An 18,886-nucleotide genomic window follows, 5' to 3' on the forward strand; every position below is an offset into this window, starting at 1 on the left:
CCCCCCCCCCCCGTCGTCGCGGTCGACACTTTAAACTGGGTCTGACGCGATCTCCCACGTCATCGTCGCGCGGAATGACGTACACTTCAGATGTCCGTTTCTCGACGTTTCTCTCTCCATCTCTCGGTAACATCTCCGCCCGACTCCTTCGCGCCCGTAATCGCATTAGCCGCATGCCCGTCGTCGTCGTATCGAAACGGAACTTTATATACACCGGGCTTCGTTTCCGCGATTCGTTACGGCGTTTCCGGGCTTCGTTACGGCGTTACGAGCGGCTCCTTATTAATTCTAATCTGTCGCGCGCAAGTCGCGCGCGTAACAGACATTCGTTCGAATTCCCTGATGAACGGGCGCATTTCGCACGCTTATCCGCGCAGCGGATCGCGCTCCCGGTTTTACGCAAGTGACGCACGCACGCACACTGGGATACCGGCAGCTGCAAAAACAAGTCTCGGGTCTGTCTTTCTCTCTCACGCGGAGAAGTCCTGGCAAACTCGGCGAAGAGATCCCCGCCGCCTTATCGCAGCCGGCATAATGCGGCGGTGTTCCGGCCGAGCTACCACGCGGAATATCGTGGAATCGTGAATGTATGCGTCGGCGTTATGACATAATTATATGTTCGCGACGGCAAAACAGAACGGCGCTCTTGTACAGAGCGGGGCTGCTGCTGCATCATACTTGCGGGTCGGGTCAATGGTCTGTGAATCGCCCGGCAAGATAGGCGAGCCCGCAATAGTCGTTTCGCAACGGTTACATCGCCGCGTTGCACTTCGTGACACACGCGGTACACCGCGTCGACTATCCGTCGACGATCGCGGGATCCGATGGTAGCGTTTTTGAGGGTACGTGAGATCGAAACGAAACTGCGTCGGGCGCGCGAACGATTGTTTCAGAAATTGTCGGGGAAGTGGCCGCGGCAAGTACGTGACGATGACGCGCAGCCGGAGGAAGCGTTTCCGTCGCGTTGCGTCACGAACGCACGTAAGCGAGAGAGCGGCGATGAAATGTTATTTTATTCAGGCTCTCCGGATAGATCCGGCCGCGTGGCAAAATTTGCCGCAGCTGACTTCGGGTGCCCCGGTCCGATTTCTCGGAATATTCGAAAATCTAGTTGGGAAATCAATAGTGAAAAAAATGCGATCGTACAAATATTCACTTGAGGTCCAAGTTAAATTGTTACATCAATATCCCTCGGTAAATATTTGTTGGAAGTGGAGATATAATTGACGATATACGACGTGACACTTCCTTCGTACAAGCAGACATTTACTTGTACGCGTTGAAGCAATTACGTCGAATATTACATTGATAATATTGAGAATATCCGAATTTATTTGTAGAAAATATTTACCGGGGGGGGGGGGGATTTTNCGATTAGGCTCTCATCGGAAAGAGGTGTCGCATAATTCCCACAAAAACTTTCTTAAATCGAGAAACATTTTACACACTTATTCATTAATTTATTATTATAATCGGAGTCTATGCGATATCCGGATGGGAAATCTGGGAAAATTCCAATGCGGGCGTTGTTTCCGCGACGATCATTTCGAAGGCCGAAGGCGACGACTCGCGTGTACGACACCGTTGCGGAGGAACGGCAGCAGTTTCATGGGATTCATTGTGATTTCACCGCGGACTCCCGTTGAAACGCTCTCTCTCCAGCGGCAGTTCTTTCTATCAATAATTGTACACGCCATACGTGCATCGATTCGATTGTCCTCCGCTTTAAATGACGCGACCGCTCCCCCCTCGCCCGTGCGCGATATATATTTTGTCGCGACTCGAGTGCACAATAGTCGTTCATTAGTGTGTACAAGTATCGCCGTACGATGCCGATAATAACACACCCAGCTCGATATTGCATTTCGCATCAGCTGCCGGGGAAATCGCCGTGCGTCGGTACTAACCGTATCTTTGCTTATCGTGTTTCCGGCTATTACCGGCCTCAACGCATTACCTTCCCCGGCAGCAACTGCGGCAGAAGACACCGGGGGAGACACGCGATGAAGATTATTCGTGTCTCTAAATTCTTGGAATGCTACTCGGCTCAAATAACCGGCGAGCTGTGTGTGTGTGTGTGTGTATGTGTGAGAGTGTATTACACCATCCCCGGCGAATAATACAAATAATAACAATAACTGTAGAAAATTCGCCGCGTCTGGCGCTACATCGGCGCGTCGTCTTTTCAAAACGTTACCCCGACGTTACTCCGATGGGCTTTTCATGGTAGATACCTCTCTCGAGTCCGAGTGGAGCCCCCGGAAACGGCCGAGGGCGATCGTACATTCGCAATGTAAACGTTTAACGGTCGTCTTACGTCGTTGCAGTAATTTTCGTGCGGATTAGAAATAACGTCCGCGGCGGGCGGCAAGCAATTACGGATAGAAATTATTTCACGCGCGCACGGGAAAGGGAGTGAAACAGAGACGGAGAGAGAAAGAGGGGGAGGGGAGGATCGTATCGTTCTTTTCACGGCGCAGGCAAGCGACAGGTGACCCGAGAGCGTCGTACGGTAACGGTTACGCGATGCTGGGGGGGCTAATTCCTGGCCACGCCATTTGAAAATTAAGCGCGGCGGGGAAATATTTATGGGCCACTTTACCGGATTAGCCGGGCGCGAAAGATCGCCGTCGAGCGCTTCAACGTGCGCAACGACGACGAGGATTAGACACGCCCGCTGTGGCGTGACGACGGGACGACGCCGGCGTATTTATTCGAACGAATTACGCGCGCATCGAAGCGCGCCGGGGGTTAATTGCCGCGCGGAGAGGAAGTCACGGGCTGCGGGAAGCGATCATTTTTCGGGGGGATCGCAAACCCCGGAGATTTTAATTAGTCCATATGTTGTCGCAGAAAAATTCGCAGGCCCAACGAGGAATTAGCGAAATTCTCACGACGCGAAGGAAGGAATGAATTCTGAATAATTAATTAATTAATTCCACGGGGCTGGAAAGTAACCCCCGCAGATGAGAAATTAACTGCCCATACGATACAAGTGAAATTTCGTCGATTTAGCCGATCTCTTTCGCAGCTGTGTTTTTAGCTGGCATAACTGAAGCTAGGTCTGGTAGTTAAACTTCAGTTGTGTCACATTGACGCGCAGCTGATTCCTTCTTTCCGTGGGGGACTTCCCGCCCGAACATCGACTCCTCGTTCCTTGTCCTCGCGAAAACGCGTAAATTCTCCCCCTTCGCTCGCTGTATAAAACTCGTATCTGAAATTCTATCGCGTCGTAAGCGACGGAGAGCGCTCCGCGCGAGTCGCATCCGGGGCACTCGCGAATGCGCCGTGAATCAAGCCAGAGCCGAACTCCTCTACTTTCAATTGCTAGCGGGAGATTGCCGCTTAAGATAATTAGAGCAGTTCGTCGCGAGAGCTGCGAATTCGATTTGCGGCCCGATATAGTCGATCCCCCGCAACCCTCCGTAATTTCCCACGTAACGTCGACGAGGCCGTCGAATTCCCCGTGGAAACACGGCGCGCGCTCACTCCTTACCTGAAGACGCTCTCGTCGTAGGAAAGCAGAATGCGGACTGGCTGACTGATGCTACGTTTCTTCACTTCGTGCGCCGGCTCGATGTGCACACCGTGGATTATCTGAAAGACGAAGGCCGGAATCTCATTAGGCTTTTTCACGCGCGAAATTTACCGCGCGTGAGTCACAACGCGCGACTGCTCGTTGTTTCGCGGGTAGGCACAAATTAATAACAGATTAATTAATTAACGACTGGAGGGGCGCTCAGCTGTAAACGTGCGGGGCGAAATAACATCTAGACTGGTTAACACAGGTGCGGTCGGGACACCGTTTCTATAAGTACCGCTAACGTTGTCACCGGCGCGACGCTAAGTGCACCATTATCTTTGAAATTAGACGACAATGTTATACAAGCGGCGTATCAACCATCCGGAAAATCATCCCGGCGTGTCGGCCGATGAGGAAGCTACCTTTACGAATTCGAATTACATTTTACAAATCGGATTTCCAACGATCCTGACCGCGGTATCGTCGCAATTCTACCTCCTATTATCGCCGATTTCTCTCTCGGACGAAATATATTCATCGGAGAGAAAGAGACATTTTTTCCGCCGTGTCGGCGAGATTTCAATTTAATTTCCCCGTCGGTCATTTCCCGCGGGGGAAGCGCCGGGGTATTCCCCTTCCTTCGTCCCTTCTCCCGCGTTTGCCGCGAAATGTAAATGTCTGAAGACGACGACAGCTGCGCGCTCGAAACTCCGGTATTCAATATAGGTATAAGGGTGGCGGTCGTGAATGCTCGCGCTAAAGTCTATTCCGCGCGATAATTGGTCGTCGAAAGTTGAGCTCGTTACCAACGGATCTTAATAGAAGACGCGCTAACAACGTTGAATCGCGGCCCGGTATTATGATGCCAGCGGTGCGTGAACCTGATACGCCCTTCGACTCCGGGCTGCGAATTCTAACGGCGGCTGCAATCTCGCGGCGCTCGTAGAAATAGCAGCTTGCGGCGCAGGAAGGCCGCAGCCGCGCGCGCGTTTACAGAGGTTAGAAGAGGGAAGAGACAGGTGCATAAACTAGATATAAGTTTCGGTTAACTTCAACAACGCCGGGGCTCCAGTTGGAAGTTATGAGCGATAGAGTCGCGCCGCCGAACGGCGGATAATGGATAGACCGGCGCGAGTTTGAACAACACGCCGACGTCGCTCCGCGGCGAAGCGGGCTGTGCGACGCGACGAGGTGAGAAAATGCAACCGTCTCGTCGTCCCTTTCGCGGAAAACCCTCCCCTCGGCCTGTGCAAGAACGCAGAGAAAAACTTCCCTCGGACATGCCGATTAAATGGCACATCCGATTGTTATTTTTGTTATCCGATGCAGTCACCGATGAAACCAAATCGGAAAATCAGCCGCCTCTCGTATATCCGTTTATTATTTTTTAATTCGATCCTATCCGATCATGATCGGGCATTTTTTTCAGTGTGTACACCCGGCTAATACCGGCTAATCTCTCTCTCTCTCTCTCTCTCTCTTTCTCTCTTTCTCGTTTTGATCCAAAGCCCTCCAAAGCTCTCGCTCAACCTCGAAACATCTCGCGGCCTCGTGTTTATCAAACTAAAGGGGATTCCATCCTCCGTAACTTACTCGGACATCAATGGTACGTCCGCTCGCTGGATGGAGGAGATCTTTCAGGGGGTGTATTGAAATTAATGGACGGCAGTTTACACGACGGGGCTGATCTAATTCGCGATCCGGTACAGGACGATTAGCGCCGGACGAACGGAGTTACCGGCTTGATACATCGATCTAACTTTAATAATCACTGGCGCAGCCAGCGAATTCCGCCACTTTGTAATGAGTTTTCGCCGCAAGGAGGATTCGGTCGGCGGACAGGCCCGACACTTCGTTTAACGGAGCCCCGTTGTAATCGAGGAAGGTCCACCCGTCGCGTCGGCCCGCAATAGGCGTGCTTGTTAGAAATGCAATTATGCGAAGATCCACGTTAAGTTTTAATCCGATCCACTTTTATACTTGCGGAGAGTTTGCGTCCCGCGCGCGGAAAGCTTCTTAGTGATAATGCGATATCTTAAGAGGATAGGAGCGGCATTAACTGCGCGAGAGCTAAGGAGCGCGCGGCGGAGGACCACGAAAGAGAGAGAGAGAGAGAGAGAGAGCGGATCGAAGGTCGAAGTGCACACCGGCGCGCCACAAGATATCACGTATATAGAAGATAACGGCTAAACCACTCCGTCGTAACTTACAAACCACTCTAGCGAATAGTGCTCTCTTAATTATCAAACTTCAGCCCGCTCCTAATTTCCATCCTTATATCCGTGGTCTATCCGGTAACACGGGGAGACGCGCGCGTACCAACGGACATCTCTTAACCGGCGCGGCATCCTCCCGCTTAGATTTTATAACGGCAGACTCTCCACCGAAACGCTCTCTCGGGTTATCGCGTGTCACCGCCTCTCTCGCTTGAATTCCTGATGAAATTCTGCCGTTAAAGGCGAAAGGAGCCACTCCCGTAGCGAAACATTCGTCAAAGGGACGCGCGTCGCTCTTTGAAGTATCAATTATAAATTATGAGCCGGCCGCGCGATTACGCGATTACGATTCGGTCGTTTATCGTGGCGTAATATGATTACACGATTAGGAATAATGACATCGCGCCGATAAGTGGATCGGACCAATAGGGCGGGCAATCGACGAGACATTAGTCGCGCGAGTCTATCGCGTCATCGCATAGACGGGGATACACCACACGCTGCGCTTAATGCGGATAACGCGTATAGGAAAATCCGATACGTGTACTTGGCGTAACAATGTAACACCTAATCCCTAATCCAATCCGTTCGGGAACTAATGGCGAGGAAATGGAGATGGCCGGAAAGGCGGAAAGCAAGAGAGCCACTCGACGGATCCGCGAATACCACCGTCGGCGAATCGACTTCATCCATCTTGGCTATTGACCTTAATTCGACAACGGCCAGGACAGCCGTCGTTAAGATGATTTCCGCGGAGGGTCGATATTTTCCAGGGTCCTGCAAGCGAGTCGCACGGCACCCTCTTAGGCCGCGCTTCGCGTATGAGGATAGTAATAATAGAAGCAAACAGCGTGAGGAAGATATTACTGAGATGGTCACAGCTCCACGGTGGCCTGGAAAATATCGTTCCCCGGAATATCCGGGGGACGTCTGTGGGAAAACAACGTGGAAATTAGAGGGAAATGTAATGTACACATAGACCGCGACGTTTGCTAAGTAATATATTTTTGATTGGGTTGACAGCTATGAAATAACCGGTCGGTGTAACTTTTTTCATTTTCCAAACTTATCTGGGACATCGTACGACATCATAAATCATGATCTTGATAACACCGCTTTTTCGTCTTCCTTAATTTAAGATATTCGGTCTCTGTCAAAATATTTTCAGAGGAATTGAAAATTTTAGCATACCAATGGAAATATCTACACGTCTGTCAAGTTAGAAAGCGACTGACTATATAAAAACTGAGACAACTACGCAACTACGATTACATTTTATACGTATTTCTTGAGGTTAATCTTCCATTTCTAACTTCTACTTTTATTTTCTTCTAGACCACATTTAGGGTTTTCATAAAAATTACTGTAATATTAAATACTAGAGGCATTATATAAACATTTCAGAATTATTGGCTATTTTATTCTGAAAATATAACCGTCCCTCGAAACGTTCGATGAATTTAGTTCGATTTGATATATCGACATGTTCAAACTTGCTATAACTTTAAAGTAAGAAAATAACTATTTATGTCACTATAGTCGCTAATACAACGGCGTTAGACTCTTACTTGCTTTGTGATTAGCCTTGATTTGCATATTGATTGTATATCACAAGAGTCACGCATTTATTTATTCATTTTCCGCGACGTGGTGTTCTTTTTTCGCGAGAAGCAATCTTCCCGGGTAATCACCGGGAAAAATCGAAGAGTCGGCTGATACGAGATCGGAAACAGACACGCTTTCGCGTGCGTGCGAGGAATTACAAACAACACGGCACTTTTATTTGAAGCAAAAGCTCGCTCCTTCACTTTCGCCGTCTGACAAGCACACCATCGATATTCCCCTTCAGCGTCTTACGCGATAACATATTGATCGCGAATAGGGGCCGCTGAAAGGATTGGTCGCCCGTTTCTATAATTCACTTTGAAGGAAAAGGGTCCGGGGCTCCTGAAAAGACAGGAAACACCACCTATACATATTTATTCATTCCTCCAATTTCGCAGGCGACCGACGGGCGTCGCAGCCGCATTTCGTTATTTACATTTCGCGAATTAAATCATACAGCGGTCAGGGGGAAGAGGAGACGGAACGAAAGAAATCCGAGACGTTTTCGATATATTTCATTATTTTCACGACACGGTCGTAAATATAACCGCGCTCTGTGACGCGATATTTTAATAATAATAGTTAATTACGCGAGTTTACATTTCGCGGGAGGCAGCGAGCGAGATAAAAATGTCCAATGCACGTCCGTGCGCGCGTATCTCTTTTTCCGGACGAGAAAGTATCCCGATGCACTTCGATTTATCATACATCTGCGCGTCGAAATAGGGACCGGGAGGGAAGGGAAGGGGGGAGNCGTCTACCGTGATATACCCGTCTCTTTCCGGCCGCGGCGCATTTACACGCGGTGCGATGGAAATTTTGTGTTTCCTACACGCCTCCGCACTCCTGTAGCATTTTTACGCCCGTCCTGCTCCCGATGGGAACGTAAATAGCCTAACATCGAACGCTGGTCGTTCGCCGCCTTGAGGCTCAAAATTCCGGCACGTCGCATCGAACCGCCGGCCGAATGAATTGTTAACCGTCACCGTCCGCGACCACATCCATCCCACGATCCCAACATTTATTTTTTGTCGCTGTCGCTGTTCCTCCATTTTGACGCATCCACGTAATGCATAATTCAGTCCCGTGCACTCTGTCGTCTAATTTTTAAAGCCCTATTTTTCTATCTGAAATTTCATTATTCACATGCACCGTGCCGCGACAAACTCGCAACATCGCGGCGATGTAATAACGATAGTGGAAAAAAGAAAAGTACGCTGATAAAATATAAATTATAAACTTATGGACCCTACGATGCTATTTTAATTTTAAATCTTACAATAATTCGGTATGCGTACGCAAGGTGTCCCAGATCAACAGGAACTTCATGAAGCTTAGTGGCTTAACACGGATTAACTTGAATAAAAAAGTCCCCTACCATTTTGCAGGCAGCGAAATTCCGAGTTATTAATTATTAATTATTGAAAATGGCCATGTGCGGAGACTTCTTTAATTAATAACTGAAATATTTATGAGTGTTATTTGCAAAATGGTAAAGGATTTGTTTGTTGAGAATGGCAAATTCTTCAGTTATTAAAAAAGCCTCTCTACATGGTCATTTTTAATAATTAATAACTCGAAATTCTGCGTGTTGCTTGGAAATGAGGAGGAAAATGTGAAGGACCTTTTTATTCACCTCAATCCGCCCCACGCCCTCGCAAAATTTATCCCTATTGACCTTGAAAGCCTTATATATGAAAGTATATATAAAATCTAACATTGCAATAAAACAAGGACGAGTTTCGTCATTCGATTGCCGGTGAGGCTGTCTAATATTGAGTATCTTCAACGAGGCGAGAAAGAGTCGCTCGAGAAAACGTCGGTCGCAAATCCGGGCCGGTCAATTACCGCGAATCCGCTCGGCGAGTTTTCGAAACGATCTGTTTTCGAAACCTAACATAATATAACGCAGCTTCCCCGAAGTAATGGGAATCTCTCGGTCGCTTATCCAACTAGCGAGGCGAGGCGAAACGAAGCGAGGCGGGGCGAGGTGAGGCCCGAGAAGCTAGGAGATTGATCTACAGCGGAAGTTGCGCGCGTGAATTTGAGGACATTATCTGATCGCATGGAGAAAGTAATTTATGGGAGTAGTTTAGCCGATAAAACAAATTCCTCGCGGAAGAATGAGCCGTGGAACGCGAGCGAGAATTCCCGAGATTCCCGGGATCCTTTATTCCGACTTCTAAGTTCGAATAGCTTTAATTAACCGGATGTAGTTTTCAAGCACCGGCGATTGGTCGCATTGTTTCTGACGGGAGGATCCATTGCTAATTAAATTCTTCGCCGTCTCAATAACACAGCGACATCGGCCGTTGCGGGAATATCGAAGTCGAAGCGCTTTTGTTCCGAACCGAGACTAATGAGAGCAATTTCTATTAAAACCCAACTTTTCCGCGTAGCGCGCGGGGTCTTCTCGGAGCTGCTGACCCACGAAGGTATCGCTTACACGTACTTGGGACCGGAGGAAAATTTCACCGACGACAGATCCGCCGATCCGGGAAGAGAAGTCGAGGAATAATACCGGAAATAATAAGACGCAAAATCGAACCGGGATTATGCGAGACGATTCGCGGAAACGCACAGTTTGTCTCTCGTTTCTTGACGAGGAGGGGGCGAGGAGCGCGACGAGAGGAAAATAGTCGAAGTTTGCCTACCGGGGGAACAATGCCGGCTCTTGTCAATTAACGGGACGCGCGAGCGAGTGAACTAAATGAGCTCTGTTATTTTATCATTCGTAACTAGTTGTTCACGAGGCGGCCGGAGTCCCCCCCCCCGCCTGTAGCGCGCGTGCACCGGCTTCAACTTCCGCTTACTCTGATTGTCAGAAGACACCCCGGCAACTTCGAAAACACCGTCGTAGAATAGCTTTTGTGCCGTGCACAAGCGCCGTCGAGAACAAGATAAACTTGCCCGTTTATCTTTCAATGTCTGCCTGTCAAACGATAAAACTCCACGTCGCGCTTAAATTCATTGACATCGGCGAGGGGAGGGGGAGGGGGGGGGAGGATTAACATCGCGTGTTCACGCTTCGTAATAATTCACGCTAACGCCGCGATGTGAGGAGCGAAATTTATTTAACGGAGTTATTCGCGCACAAAGTCGACTAACGGGCAAGATGGAGAAACCGAGTTAGAGAGAGAGAGAGAGAGAGTGAGGAAGAAAAGAGGAGATTCGAGAAAACCGTCTAAGAAGAAGAAATCGTGTCGCGACATCGGGGCGAATTAACGTGCTCGCGGCGAGGCTCCTTTCGGCGAAGTCGCGTCAGAGAAAATAGACAGAGAAGAAGACACGTTCGCTCGAAATGAGATTTAAAGGGACCGTAGAAGAAGAGGCGGAAATCCTATTTCTGCCGCGCGCAGGCCCGGCAAAAGGTTCCTTTCGCACAATGGAGAGCGGTTACGGTTGACAGAGAGGGAGGGAAAATGAGAGAGATAGAGAGAGAGAGAGAGGGAGAGAGAAAGGGGGGAGGGAGGGAGAGAGAGAGAGAGAGTTTGAAACCGGACTAATTGTCGTCCGAGACGAGATAATTCCCCGCTTGACGCCCCACCACGGACGTCGCGGCAGAAGCCCCGTAATTGCGATCCACTTCACTTTTCTACCCCCTCCCCCGTCCAGCCGCGTCCGCCGTTCAGCGTCCAGCGACAAATCGAATAGGCCGACTTCCATCAGTCATCATCAGGGCCCGTCCGATAAGCGGATAATACCAGACGCCAGACAAGACGCGCGAGCGAACGCGCGTGGAATTATGCGCTCGAGTTTCTGTCATGATGATAATGCCGGTGCGCCGAGCGGGAGAGCTGTCCGAAACAGCGCGTAAAAGCGTATGGCGCGATTACGGCCGCGAATTGGAACGCTGCCGTCGTCGGTAATACATCAATTTCGCCCTTACACTGCGAACAGCACTTAGGTCGAGGAAATATATGTCACACGATATATATACATAGCGATGGCGCTTTCGCACGCTCGTTGCGAAATACGGGTAGTTCGGTACTTTCGGATGTCGCTCGATACGGCGTACATCTGAAAACGAATCTCCGGACTTTATTGTTGGGAAATACCCCCTATGTACGGACATGTTACATATTTTAATCGCGCGTCTCGCAGGATGCGGGGGACGGAAACGAGCGTTCTCAGCACGTTCGGTTCGAAGGGTGGCGCGTATCGAGGATGCCGGAAATAAGGAGTACATGTGGCGTTATCGCGAGTTTTCTAACGCAGAAGCGAAGTACGGTTCCGACGGAAGTAGAACATCTTCAGGGAAAGAGAGGGAGAGAGAGAGATTCCGGCACGGTTCCAAATTGAAAGTTCTACTGTATTCTACTCGCTTTCTGGCGAAACAATGTACGCTCGAAGTACATTTGTCCCGCTAAATAACCAGCGCCGAGGCAGGGCGAGTAACGAAATATGTATTTCTGGAGTTAGGGAGAAAAAGAGAGAGAAAGAGAGAGAGAGAGAGAGAACAAGATAAACTCGGCGAAAAACATAGTGCAAGTGTCGAAGTGCATTTCGAGTTTGGCGTAACTTAATATTCGCCCGAGGACCGCGCGACGGCCTTTCGAAAATCGTAAAGAATACAACAGGACGCCGCAGTGAGGCAACAAAACTGTGCCTCGGGGGGGGGGGGGGGGGGNGGGGGGGGGGGGGGGGAGATCCTCCCCCCTGCGCCGATTTTGCATCGAAGTTTCCGGGATAACACGCTGTGTACGCTGGTAACGGAACGGCTATAAGCTCGTCGCGAAATTGTTTTGCGGAAATGATCGAAGTTTGGTTTACGCTCGCGAACTTCCCCATCGAAGCGGGCCAGATCGGAGCACGTCGATGTACTCGCCCGAAATGAGCACGATTCCCGCGTAAGATGTCGCCCTGTCGCGAAATTTCGCGCTGAGAGTAACTTTGATCTTTCCGATCTCGATCCTGATCTTTCGGCCTTCTCTCTCTCCCTCTCTCTCTCTCTCTTCGAACTCCTCGTTCCGACGACCCTATATAAGCTCGGCCAGAAATTGGAGCACGCACGCACGGGGAATCCACGTGTGGGCACTTCTAGACACTTACTACGTGTACGTAGGAACGATTGGTCGCGTACGAGGAATCTCCTACCATTGGGAATACGAAAAGGGGAGGATGGCGTTTCCGAATCCCTCTTGTGCCGCCGTCTGCGGAACGTGGGTATCATGTAAAGGCATTTCGCTGAAACCGGAGACTCCCCGAAGTCGTGGCTTATTTAGGTGCCGCGTCGCGCGACCGGATATTTCGGATGTTCGAAGGGGAGGATAGATAGATAGATAAATAGATGGATAGATAGATGGATAGATAGAGAGAGAGAGAGGGAGAGAGAAAGAGGGAGAGGAGGGATAAAAAGAAGGAAAGAAAGGAAGATCGGCGCGTCGAGTATTCCGTCCGGTGAAATTTCGCTCAGGCGGCGATTCGATTCACGGAGTCAGCAAGCATTACGCATTACGCAGTTGTATGCGCGATGGCATTTGGCGATTTTTGGGCGATCGCGGAATTCCCGCATAACCACGGATAAATGGCTATTGCCGTTTTGTACGGCGCCTTCATGAATATGCAACCGCGTTGTTATCTGCGGAATTATTGCTAGCGATTTCTATGGTGCGCGCGAAAGGGTGGGCTATCTCGATGGAATATCGCTTAGCGAAGATATCGATAAGCAATGCGAGTACAATTTAAATACGCGCGCGCTCGCGTCCGCTCGCGTAAACTTAGCGATGCGCGATTACGCGCGGTGAAATGACGGGACGTATCGTAATGTAACACCGGGGCGATTTATTTTCGCGCGTGGAATAAACGTCGTTTCTCGTGTTCCCTCGCACAAACGCGGTTTACAATTCCTGATGTTGCGTAAAACGATTCGAGAATCCGCAAAAAACGCAACTCCACGTTAAACAAGCGCCGAGCGCGCGTTCTCTCTCGCCGGCGCGCAAATTGCTCCGCATTATTACGCGGAGCGGGCGTATCGGCGCATGAAAAGCACTAACGTTCGAGCTGCCATTACGCAAAGTGCCTAACTTTTCGGCGAAATTACGCGCATGATGGTACACTCCGGCAAAACGGTGCGTTTCGACAATTGAAACGCTACTTGAGGAACCATTATCGCAAACTTGTCTCTATCGTTCCGCCTAAATGCAAAATCATTAGTCCGCGCTTCCACCACGACGATGGTTCGGCGACAATACGCGAGCGGCTGAAGAGCTTGATGTTTATATCACGCGATTGCCGACACACGTCGGAGACATCGGCGAGTTATGTCGTCGCCTTCACACGAAGGAAAAATGAATCGCCGGTAAATTTTACGCCGTCGCGACAATATCCGTCGATAATATCATGAAACATGTTCCTCGAGAAGAGAAACACCGCGTGCACGCTGTGAAATCGACGAACCGCCGTGGGGGTCAATCTGACCCCGCCTTATCAAAGGGTTAATAGTAAATAATAATAAACAATTTTTTTCTATATAAACGTAATACGGAATAACTCTGTGTGGACGCAGAGATGCGGGGTAAGAAGGACATCCGGAAGTCCCGACGAGTATTACATTATACCGTCGTCCGGCTACGGTAACGCGATTTGGATATCCATTATAGCGGCGTGTAAGGGAAAAAAGTGCGGCTAGCTTTCGTGTTAATAGCGCGTACATGATAGAGTTCGTTGCACTCACGTTATATTCCCTGTACGGCGTGTGCCCGGTTCTTTCGGCACGTCGCCAAAAATCGAACATTTCGTTAAACCGAGGAAAACCGCGCGCGCTTTTATCTCCGTCCTGCACACACAGACGCAACACACACACACACACACACACACACACACACACACACACACAATCTCTCTCTCTCTCTTCTTTTTGTCAGTCTCTCCATCATCTAACACGGAGTGGTTTTTGGAATATAAGCGCGTTAACGGCGGGCGACTAACGCGAAATAACGGTAGACGATGGCCGCGAAGTAAACTCCGGCGGAACCGCACTTTAAGTTCCGCGAAATATGCGCATTTAGCCGTGGTAATATGTAATTTTCTCTTTCCGGAAAGAGGGCTTTGCGCCGCGGGAAAGAGTGCCGGCGACGAGTGAAACGAGGAAAAATCCAATTAAAGCGCGGAAAATCAAATACACGGCCAGTGCGGAGAAACGGCGGGTCCGACCGGACATTCTCATCCTCGCCGTTGGGTGTCTCGCGTTTTCGCGCTCCAACGGCCGTGGGACTCTCGGGGATTAAACGCAAGGAGGTGACGACGCTCGCCAACTCGAGAGAGAGAGAGAGAGAGAGAGAGCGATATCGGCCTCGAAATCGCGGAATTGACACGAGTCCGCCCTGCTCGAATTACGGCTCGAGATCGGCGTGTTCGCGATGACAACGGTTCATTGCGTATGCGGAGCGCGCGAGTTCGCACTGACACGCTGCTCTCCCTCGCGCCCGAATGCAAGACGCCGGGGCTTTGGCGGTGCGACTCGTGCGAATCGATTCCGCCCCGGCCACGTTTATTACCCTCGATACCACCACGTGCACGTACGTAACCGCGATGTACGCGTACGTATATGTCTCTGTATTCACGATCGAATACGCACAACACGAGCCTTATCTGACGTGGAGGCTCGCGCGCGAATACCTACGGCGGTAAACGCCTACAAGCGTCGCGAAGCGAATCAGGCATGTTTCCATCCCTACGTACGGCGAACATGCATAATGCACGAATGGTACAGAGAGACGCGTCAGGCATAATGCGCGCAAAGCGAGCTTCGTAAACGCGCGCGATTTTTGCGCCGATTGCCCGCTTACTTCGCGCGCGCGAATCTGTCGTCGCGAGTCGCGGATTTTAATTCGCGCCTTACGCTCGCGCCTCGGCGAATGTTTCGGCAGGTTTGTCGTAAAAGAAGGAACTGGACGGCTCTCGAAACGAGGAAACGAGAGTTCTTTGTGCTCGGTCAACTTCGGCCGGGGAGCGCGCGAGGTTGCTCATGTCGGTGCAATAATTCGCGTAACAGCCGTGTCTATGTCAAGGCGAGCTAATTAGTCGAGCAGATAGCTGAGCCAAGTATAGACACGAAAGAGCCTTGCTCACGTCGAGAATCTATTATGCAAGACACTGTAACCCGCACTAACGAACTAATTTCCCGCACGTCACACAAAGTAGAAGAGGCGTAAAGAGGCGAGAAGGAAAGACGCTCGGGGAAGCTGCATCTATCGCCGATGCAGACGGTTATTAGCTCGACGGTATGAGCTGCCGAGAAAAGAGACACGAGAAGAGAAGGAGAGAATTTTGGGAGGCATCTCTCTATTATCAATAGCGACTGATGAACCTAAGCTGTCTCGGATTATACCTTCGGACACGGGGAAACATACGATTCGTGCGATTTACATCGGTGCATAAGTGACTTTCCTTCTTTTATCCACGGTCAGCTCGCTTCAGGTCGAAAAGGCAAGCCGGTGTACAGCCGCAAACCACTGAGAGACCAATCGAGAACAGCAGTGACTGTGTAAAAATACTCCCCGATGCCGCGAAAATCCCGAGTTCCATTCTCGGAGTGCACGTTTCCCGGGGTGAATTAAAGGATCACTAATATCCTATCGCTGAAGATTCACGAGGATTCGGGTCTCTCTTTTTTTTTTTATACAGAGACGAGATCCGATTCGAGGGACGTGAATATCGCTCGTCGATCTCTCTCTCTCTCTCTCTCTCTCTCTCTGGCGGCTGGGAATTTCGAGATTTGAAAAATTCAAGCGGCGCTGCAAAATTTAATCCACCCTGAACTCGCGTGCGTAACCCATGATATAATAATTAGTTTGTTCCTCCCCATAGTTCATCCGCTTAACGTAGCGCATCGCCTGCAAAAATGTTGCGGCACGGTTAACTCCGCTTTACTCCGCTGCTTAGGGGTTGAATTTCCGGATCCGCGCGCGCGTCGCGGCAAATTCACACGGCAAATTGTGCAGCGCGAGCTCTAAATAAATTTCACATCGCGGGGCTTTGTAGTCTGACGCGACAGGGAATTTCCGCGCGCGTATGCACGCGCGCTCTTAGAGAATGTTACAAGGTATTTCGGGCAGATGCTCTTTTGGAGCTAGCTGCGCCGTTCCCGCGAGCTCAGAAGTCAAACGACGAGATACGGCTCAGTAAACTAAGGCATACGCGCAGTTACAACACTTCGCGTTCCTTTTCGTCAGTAGCCGACTGCCTCGACGATGCTTGCTACGCGTCTCTTCATCGACGAGGTAACGAGGGAATCTAATGAATTTTCCAATTTAACGTGTGAAACAGAATGCAGACATTTGGAGAGACTCGGTAATGCGGAACATTTGAAATTGATATCTCGTTTCATCACGCACCGCTCGAGAATGGCGATGGAATTGCGCGCACTTATGATGCGACCGCCTAACGTAGGTGTAAGGCATTTCCCGGACGGTTTGATCGTCCATTATGCACGTGTCATGCAACTGTTGGACACTGAAAAGCCCGTGCGTTCTCCTCCGTGCTACGTACATATCTATCCGCTTAATGATCAATCCACTTTAATGTCTAGCAACAATCTGTATCTGACGCGTTAATTGTCTGCCCGTGATTAGCAGTGAGGGCGCGTCTAGGGACGCGTGTTGTTATGCCGGAAAACAACGTATTAATTCCACATTCTGGAGCGGAACAACACCGCTGGGAGAATTTCACGCCGGGAACGAGCGCGAAAAGTGAAAGACGTTTCCACGATGAATAACCGTACCCTGAGAAAAAGGTTCGGTAATAGTTAACAAATGTATTTGGTTGAGCGTTTCAAATGCAATATTAGGTAATCGGCCAACCAAGTATGGCAATAGTTACCAACTGTTTGCTGATACGCGTAATCACAAAATAAGTAGCGACACACGATTTTTCATTAAGTTGGACCAAATTATTGAGTAAATAATATCACACAATTGGTAATAGTTGCCAAATAGTTCGACACTTTTACCCAAGTATTTGGTAACTATTGTCTATATAATCTTGACGATAACAGGAGAACAAAAGAGAATGTATCGGATCAAAAGGTTAATCAAGATTAACCTCTCTCTCCCACTTTTTCTCCCGAATCAGATACTTGATAATAATCGTGCAGAACCTTTTAACCATTGAGAAGGTCGTGGGCGGCTGGAAAAAGTAAAGGATGGCCTCAATAGCCGGGCAGACAAAATTCTTTATCACCGCAAACACGAGCTCGGCCGTAAGAAATTTATGGGATTTCCGATGTAACGTACGGTTGCCGTTATAGTCGAGCGTGCGTGCGTGTGCGTGTATATATATATATAGTATATCGTGTAAGCGTCGTTCATAGCGTATATTAAACCACCACTCGACAACCCAGCCCGCCACCTCTGCCTCCTTCGGCCTGGCACGATGTGATCTACACGTGGCAATATTGCATCACATGCCGTGAATTCTCTCAAAGCCATTTCGCCTAATCGAGACGGTGGTACCATGCGGCCCGCTCGTGCTTACGAAGTGGCTCCGTATCTAGTGACCATTAAAAGGTCGTCGACGGGCCGGGGGAGGGGGGGGGGGCGATGTTTGGACAGGCGACGTCGCGTTGCCGCCGCAACGCGGCAAACGAAACCGGGAGAAATTCACCGGGGGAAGATAATCGTCAAGAAGGATAACCGTGGACGGTGTCATTCAATTTAATTACGACGGGGCGTATTCGTGCGCGTGCGAGCACGTGACCCGCTTCGTCCACTTTGCGGATGTGTCACGTTCGGATAACTCGTTTCCTGCCGACCGGGCGGAAACATTTTTCGTGCTTCTCGCGTATCGAACGGCGGGGCCGAGCAATTTTAAATTCGTCGTGTCGGACAGAATAGAGGCCACTTTCCTCATCTAATTCGCCGATTTACGTATCACCGGCTGGTCTATTAATGGAAAATCGGAAATCCTTAAATGTCACAATGTGTGTCACGATGAATGTCCTCCCGAACGACCGTTTCGACAGAAGCGAGAGAGCGTGGTTGGTGGTGTGAGTGACTCTTCTGTGCCACCCGGGCGACGTCTTAAATGCCCTATAAACCCCGTTTCATTGTACCTGCATGCCATCGTCCGCGACGGAGACCATAAACGTGAGCGTTCTCTTCTCTCGATCCATTTCGAGGGAGATCAAGGAGAGACAAATATCCACTCTCAGAGCCCGCTCGTCGTCCGGCACACGTTTAACGTGACAATAGTGTGTCATATAAATAATTCCGAGCAGGAGTGTACCTGCTTGAAACAACGGTTCCTAAAATGTTCACGCGCACCGACGCTGATAAAATTCACTCCACTGCGCGAGCCACCGGTTCGCGATAAAGAGATCGCGAAATTTTCATACGTATAATCCCAGAGCGGAGTGCGCGTGAAAGCAACGTGTTTTAATCCGGGCGAACGCGCACAATAATTCGGTCTTCTATACAAAGTAGTAATTTCCACGGAAACGGCCGGCGGACCGCGCTCTCATTATATCGGCCGGGTGTCCCATCGACCTTGGTCAATCCTATAATTCACCGATTGTATACGACCGTAATCCTCTTACTAATTC

The 18,886-nt window shown here is 49.8% G+C and overlaps 1 protein-coding gene across 1 annotated transcript in view; it reads right to left on the reverse strand.

The window, feature by feature from the left end:
• The window catches only part of LOC106750148 (leishmanolysin-like peptidase), a 330,954-nt gene that overhangs the window by 181,983 nt on the left and 130,085 nt on the right, over window positions 1–18,886 (reverse strand). The window contains exon 3 of the mRNA XM_014630276.1: window positions 3,497–3,597. Coding sequence (XP_014485762.1) covers window positions 3,497–3,597 — 101 coding nt within the window. The remainder of the gene's footprint in view (window positions 1–3,496; window positions 3,598–18,886) is intronic.

The sequence above is a fragment of the Dinoponera quadriceps genome, unplaced genomic scaffold (assembly GCF_001313825.1).
Source record: "Dinoponera quadriceps isolate SergipeBrazil2010 unplaced genomic scaffold, ASM131382v1 scaffold4585, whole genome shotgun sequence".
Lineage (NCBI taxonomy): Eukaryota > Metazoa > Arthropoda > Insecta > Hymenoptera > Formicidae > Dinoponera > Dinoponera quadriceps.